At 33.0% G+C, this 7545-nt stretch overlaps 1 protein-coding gene across 1 annotated transcript in view; it reads left to right on the top strand.

Annotated features, from left to right (window-relative positions):
* Positions 1-5897, top strand: part of LOC137622829 (arrestin homolog) — a 9054-nt gene extending 3157 nt beyond the window's left edge. Inside the window, exons 5-6 of the mRNA XM_068353409.1 lie at positions 1861-1990; positions 5210-5897. Coding sequence (XP_068209510.1) covers positions 1861-1990; positions 5210-5302 — 223 coding nt within the window. The 3' untranslated portion in view covers positions 5303-5897. The remainder of the gene's footprint in view (positions 1-1860; positions 1991-5209) is intronic.
* Positions 5898-7545: the final 1648 nt, after the last annotated feature.

The raw sequence follows: 7545 nt of genomic DNA, 5'->3' as shown, positions 1-7545 counted from the left end.
TCTCTCTCTCTTTTCAACTAAAATTTCGACTTTTTCAGAAGTCAAACGGAAGGTTCGCGACCAGGCGCTGGGGTCGGGAAGTTCATTTGCCGTCAAGGTTCAATTCCGTGGAGAAGGTTCAATTTGGCACTTGGGTTCAGTTCCGTGAAAAAAAAAAGTTCAATTCGGTGCCAAGGTTCAGTTAGGCGCTAAGGTTCAATTCAATGTTAAAGGTTCAGTTCGGTGCCAAGGTTCAGTTAGGCGCTAAGGTTTAATTCGATGTTAAAGGTTCAGTTCGGTGCCAAGGTTCAGTTAGGCGCTAAGGTTTAATTCGATGTTAAAGGTTCAGTTCGGTGCCAAGGTTCAGTTAGGCGCTAAGGTTTAATTCGATGTTAAAGGTTAAGTTAGGCGCTAAGGTTCAATTCGGTAACAAGGTTCAGTTCGATTTTAAGTTTCAATTCGACAACAATGTTCAATTCAGCGTTAAGGTTCAGTTCGTCGCCAAGGTTAAATTCAGTGAAAGGGTTAAATCCAGTGCCAAGGTTCAGTTAGGCGCTAAGGTTCAATTCAATGTTAAAGGTTCAGTTCGGTGCCAAGGTTCAGTTAGGCGCTAAGGTTTAATTCGATGTTAAAGGTTCAGTTCGGTGCCAAGGTTCAGTTAGGCGCTAAGGTTTAATTCGATGTTAAAGGTTCAGTTCGGTGCCAAGGTTCAGTTAGGCGCTAAGGTTTAATTCGATGTTAAAGGTTAAGTTAGGCGCTAAGGTTCAATTCGGTAACAAGGTTCAGTTCGATTTTAAGTTTCAATTCGACAACAATGTTCAATTCAGCGTTAAGGTTCAGTTCGTCGCCAAGGTTAAATTCAGTGAAAGGGTTAAATCCAGTGCCAAGGTTCAGTTAGGCGCTAAGGTTCAATTCGGTGACAAGGTTCAGTTCGATGTTAAGTTTCAATTCGACAACAATGTTCAATTCGGCGTTGAGGTTCAGTTCGGCACCAAGGTTAAATTCAGTGAAAGGGTTAAATCCAGTGCCAAGGTTCAAATAAGTGTCAGGTTCAGTTTGGTGTCAATGTTCAGTTTGACGATAAGGTTCAATTCGGTGACAAGGTTCAATCGTGTGCCAATGTTCCTATCGGCGCTAAGGAGCAACTTGAGGAAAACTCTGGAGTTGCACCTTGAAGTAAAGGTTAATCTGTTACCTTTGAGATCTTTTACAAAAGAGGATAAATTAAGGCAAACCTTGGATATTTTGATATTTTTAACATAGTGCCGTTAAGGGTAAAATTTTATAATATCACTTTGATTGTGTTTTGCCTATTTAAATCTTATCATATATTTTCTTTTTACGAAACAGTGTAAATCGTAACACTGTTGAGCAAAAAAAAAAAAAAAAAAAAAAAAAAACTTCGAGTTGAGTTTTTACAAAATATCTACTCTAACCATATCATAGATTCTTTAATTCTTTAAATCAAGACAGAAATAGGAAAATAAAAAAAGAATCCATAGCTGCAAAGAAAACAATCAGATAAAAACAAATTCAAATATATATTGTTTTGTTTTAAGCAAAAAGGAAGAAACTACGTAGACCTTATATGAAATTTAATTCTTTAAATCAAGACAGAAATAAGAAAATCCATTGCTGAAAAGAAAACAATCAGATATAAACAAATTCAAATATATATTGTTTTGTTTTAAGCAAAAAGAAAAAACTACTTAAACCTTATATGAATTTTTTTTAAATCAAGACAGAAATAAGAAAATAAAAAAAAATCCATAGCTGCAAAGAAAACAATCAGATAAAAACAAATTCAAATGTGTATAATTTTGTTTAAAGCAAAAAGGAAGAAACGACCTAAACCTTATATGAATTTTTTTTTTTTTTCAGATTAGCCAGTCCCGAAAACCGTGACATGTTCGGAATGGTGATCTCCTACACAGTCAAAGTGAAGTTGTACCTGGGTGCTATGGGCGGTGAAATGACGGCCGAGTTGCCTTTCGTCCTCATGCATCCTAAGGTAAGTGCTCGGGTATCCTACGGTTAAGAAATGCGTACATGAAAAGGTCTCTATACATTTTAACAATATGCTGAACTGTTAAATAAACAACTTACATTGAATGGTAGGTTATTTCTTGATAGGTTATTTTCTGAGAGAGAGAATTTCTTGATAGGTTATTTTCTGAGAGAGAGAGAGAGAGAGAGAGAGAGAGAGAGAGAGAGAGAGAGAGAGAGAGAGAGAGAGAGAGAGAGAGAGAGAGGGGGGGGACTGTAATATGCTGAACTGTTAAATAAACGTAATTTTAATCGGAAATCTTCCGTTAAAATATACTGGTTTCAGCTGTATTTCAGTAAAATACAGGCGACCGTAATTTCACCCTTCTTTGTTATTATTTTTTACGGGTTGGTGACTGTAATATCCCTCCTTAACGTCAATATATCCGTTTTTAAAACGGTAAATGCCTGGAAAAATTTATTCCAAGACTCTTACCGTTTTTAATGCAAATTTTTAACAGTGTATTCTGTAGGAAAAAAACAATATTGAAGTTTATGAGAAAATGGTAAAAACATATATGAAAAAGACAGAGAATTAAAAAATAAATCAAGATCAAAATTACTTGTTAAAATTGCTTACAAAGGAAATTAAGTTCTTGTTTGGGACTCTTAAAATATTACTCAGAATATATTTTATACGAAACAATTTTTCTGAGCGCAGTACTGCTCCCCCAATCTTTTATAGACGCAACATCGGTTTTTTTTTTCTTTTTTTTTTTTTGTTATAATTATTTGGAGTTCAAGAAATGACAGTATTTACCGTGACCCATGTAATTGCCTCCGCCAACAAAGTTGGAAGGAGGTTATGTTTTACACCCCTGTTTGTGTGTGTGCGTGTTAGTTTGTTTGTGAACAGCTTCCTGGCCACAATTTTAATCGTAGAGTTATGAAACTTGCAGGGATTAACTGTTATGTAAAATTCTAAAAATGATTAAATTTTGGAGAGCCAAGGTCAAAGGTCAATTTTACGGTCAAGCAAAATGTCAAATTCGCGTAATCAGCCATAAGTTTGGACATCGTTGTCACAGAGACTTCAAACTTGGTTCATGGTTCATATTTGAGTATATGAAAATCCAATTAATACATGTTAAGGTCAAAGGTCAAAGGTCAAGGTTGAGCAAAAGGTCGAGAAATAAGCGGCCGCGATGAAGGTCTGCGCTCTAATGAGTGTCCCTCTATTCTCAATTTTTCTTAATGAAGCGCATTTGAACCGACTCGCAGCGGTGCCCTTTTAGCTCGGAAAACGTTTCCTGCTACCTGATTGGTTAGAATTATCTTGTCCAACCAATCAGCGATCAGGAAACGTTTCCGAGCTAAAAAGGGCATCCCCTGTGAGTCGGTGCAAATCTACCTCGCTAAAAAAGAATTTGACTATAGTTACCTCTCTCTAATACCATGGGAAAGTCGAGTTATAAGTCCTTTAGTCCAATTAACAAAGCTATTAGAACAGCAGTGATTTCTTGATTATCTATTTATAGAATCAAAGAAGATTGATCTTTGAAAGAACGAATATTATATATTCCAAAGTTTACAGATGTAATTTCTGTTTTTACTGCACTTGTATTGAATGGAAATATAGATGTATTCGTTAATTTCATAATTAAAACAGTGTATAAATAAGAATTGATAGATTTATTATTAATATAATTACTCCTATAACACTGATTTTACTTAGCATTTAAAAGACAAAGCATACATTATTCGCAGTTAGTTTTAAGATGTAGGCCTAGTCAAATTAATGTTCTAGTTTTTAAGATGAAGGCCTAGTCAAATTAATGTTCTAGTTTTTAAGATGAAGGCCTAGTCAAATTAATGTTCTAGTTTTTAAGATGAAGGCCTAGTCAAATTAATGTTCTAGTTTTTAAGATGAAGGCCTAGTCAAATTAATGTTCTAGTTTTTAAGATGAAGGCCTAGTCAAATTAATGTTCTAGTTTTTAAGATGAAGGCCTAGTCAAATTAATGTTCTAGTTTTTAAGATGTAGGCCTAGTCAAATTAATGTTCTAGTTTTTAAGATGTAGGCCTAGTCAAATTAATGTTCTAGTTTTTAAGATGTAGGCCTAGTCAAATTAATGTTCTAGTTTTTAAGATGTAGGCCTAGTCAAATTAATGTTCTAGTTTTTAAGATGAAGGCCTAGTCAAATTAATGTTCTAGTTTTTAAGATGTAGGCCTAGTCAAATTAATGTTCTAGTTTTTAAGATGTAGGCCTAGTCAAATTAATGTTCTAGTTTTTAAGATGTAGGCCTAGTCAAATTAATGTTCTAGTGTTCCAAATCTTCATTGAATTGGACTAATTAATTTCCTCCTTTTTTCTAAACCTTTGATTTTAATGAACCAATTACAATTCCAAATAGTTTTAAAATGTAGTCAGATTAATGTTCTTCTGTTCCAAATCATTTTTCAATTTGACTTTCTTACTATTTTTTTCTAAACCTTTGAAAAACGATGCAAGTACAATTACAAACAGTTTTGAAATTAATTCTAATAAATTTATTTCAACTGTCTTTATTCAGTTTAGCTCATTTCTTATTTTAAACATTTGATAGTCGAAGCTGCAACAATACCAATTATTATTATTATTATTATTATTATTATTATTATTATTATTGAAAATATCATTAAAATTATTATCATCATCATCATCATTATTATTATTATTATTATTATTATTATTATTATTATTATTAAAAATATTTTTAAAATTATTATTATTATCATTATTATTATCAGTATTATTATTATTATTATTATTATTATTATTATTATTATTATTATTATTATTAAAAACATTTTTGAAGTTGTTATTATTATTATTATTATTATCATTATTATTATTCTAACCAATAATTGTTATTATTATTGTTATTATTATTATTATTATTATTATTATCATCATCATCATTATTATTAAAAATATTTCTAAAATTATCATTATCATTATTATTATCAATATTATTATTATTATTATTATTATTATTAAAACATTTTTGAAATTATTATTATTATTATTATTATTATTATTATTATTATTATTATTATTATTAAAAACATTTTTGAAATTATTATTATTATTATTATTATTATTATTATTATTATTACTATTATTATTAAAAACATTTTTGAAATTATTATTATTATTATTATTATTATTATTATTCTAACCAAATTTCCATCAACTCCACAGCCTGATCTGCGCAGCCTCATGAGAGCAGACAGCACCACCCAAGTCGAAGCCTTCCGGACCAACAGTGTTTCAGGCACGATCGACGAAAGTTAGATTTGATCGTTCTTCCATTTTAAATATTTATTCATTCGTATGTTTTTGCATTGATTCTTCTTCTTCTTCTTCTCCCTAAGCATCCTCACTTCCTCCACACATGCCCATACCACCTCAGTAGTTCCTGGTTCCTGGTTCCTTATCGCTCACTCCGCAAAATAAGTTTGCGGGCACTCTATCACTTTATAGATAAGTGCAAAGCTTCTTCTAAGGCTCTAAGCTATCTTTTCCCACTTCTATGTGGGGTCGACGTTTCTGGTCAGCTTCCTCCGTCTACCTCTGCCCCACACCTCATCACCGGTTAATCCCTTTGATCGAAGGTCATCCTTGATACAGTCCACCCACCTTAGCTTTGGTCTCCCTCTCCTTCTCGTTCCCTGTACCTCCATTTCCATCACTCTCCTCCCAATATATTGTTCATCTCTTCTCATGACATGACCATACCACCTCAGTCTACATTCTTGGATCTTATCTGATAGTTTTCTAACTCCTGTGGTACCCCTAATTCCCTCATTCCGTATCTTATCTCTTCTTGTCACCCCACACATCCATCTCAACATTTTCATCTCTGTCACATCCATCTTCTCTTCTGTCTTCTTTATATTATACATATTTTGGTTTAATTTTGATGCATTCTTAATATTTGTAATACTCGTTTATTTGTTTGTGTACCTATAACGTCGTTTCATTCCATAGACTATACATTTGTAATGGAAACTTCGTATAAAAGGTTAAAAAATCTTATATTTTGGTTTTACTAAACAATGATCATTTAACACTACACAGTATTCTAGAAGTTTTATTCCAGCTGTGACTAAGTTGTGGAATGATCTTCCTAATCGGGTAGTTGAATCAGTAGAACTTCAAAAGTTCAAAATTGGAGCAAATGTTTTTATGTTGACCAGGCTGACATGAGTCTTTTTATTGTTTATATATGACATATCTGTTTTGACGTTGTTACTGTTTTTAGAATGATTTATTGTTAATTTGTTCTCATCATTTATTTATTTCCTTTCCTCACTGGGCTATTTTTACTTATTGGAGCCCTTGGGCTGATAGCATCTTGCTTTTACAACTAGGGTTGTAGCTTGGCTATTAGTAATAATAATAATAATAATAATAATAATAATAATAATAATAATAATAATAATAATAATAGAAGAAGAACATCTAAATGTATTCTCTGGAGTCCAATATTGCTGTGTCCTTCGAAAACAGAGTTCCATTTTCTGGTTTTCATTTACAATATCACCCCAGGATAATGGATCTAAGCTCCAATATCTAAACAAAAATTTATATTAATCACTTAATACAACATGAGTATAAACTACGAGAGATTGCAATCAGCGATCAAGAAACTTTTCCGAGCTAAAGGGGCACCGCTGCGAGTCGGTGCAAATATGCCTCGCTAAAAGAAATGGACTATAGGTATAAGGCGATTGATAAACCGTCTTTTCGGCTTTTACTCCTGATGCCTGGCGGTTAATCTTACTAGAATTAGTATGGACCGACAGGGTTTACTTACCTTAATTAGATAGGCGCTGCGCATCACAAGGAACTGGCTATCCTTTTGATGAATCTAGCCAATGAATCCTCTATGGATTTCGTCAGTCATGGAAAGAGAAGATGACAGAATGGGCCCCCAGTCCCAGGCGAAGCGGGATGCTGGTAATCTCCCGGTTTATAAGTACTAAAGAAAAATTAAATGGGAGGATAGGAATAGAAATGAGACTATAAGAGATTACTCGAGTGCCAATGTGGATGAGATAATGATGAGGGGTAGATGGAGATGGTTTAGGCAGGCTCTTCGTACTCCCCTAGAGAGATTAGTTCACCAGACGTTCAGCTGGGCTCCCAGGCACTAGAAGAATTGGAAGACCTAGGCCTACGTGGCTGAGGACTATGAAGCGCGAAGTAGGAAATGATGAATGGAGAAATATTGAATTAAAAGCTCAATATAGAGACTGATGGCGAAATCTAACCGAGGCCCTTTGAGCCAATGGGCGTAGGGGAAGATGATGATATTTGTAAAGTATATGAAAAAAATATTTACGTGAAACATGATAGAGTTATGTTAAAATAGCTTTCTATAACTCTAACTAGTTATAGAACGTAAATACATAAAATAATATCTAAGTATCAGAAAAGTTCATAGTGAAATACAGTACTGAGATGAGTAAATTTTATATTTCAGAGTACTGTATGTTTTCAAGCAAGACAGATATCTGACTATTGATGAATAT

Source organism: Palaemon carinicauda, chromosome 29, assembly GCF_036898095.1.
Source record: "Palaemon carinicauda isolate YSFRI2023 chromosome 29, ASM3689809v2, whole genome shotgun sequence".
Classification (NCBI taxonomy): Eukaryota; Metazoa; Arthropoda; class Malacostraca; order Decapoda; family Palaemonidae; genus Palaemon; species Palaemon carinicauda.
This window is presented reverse-complemented; position numbering and strand designations above follow the sequence as displayed.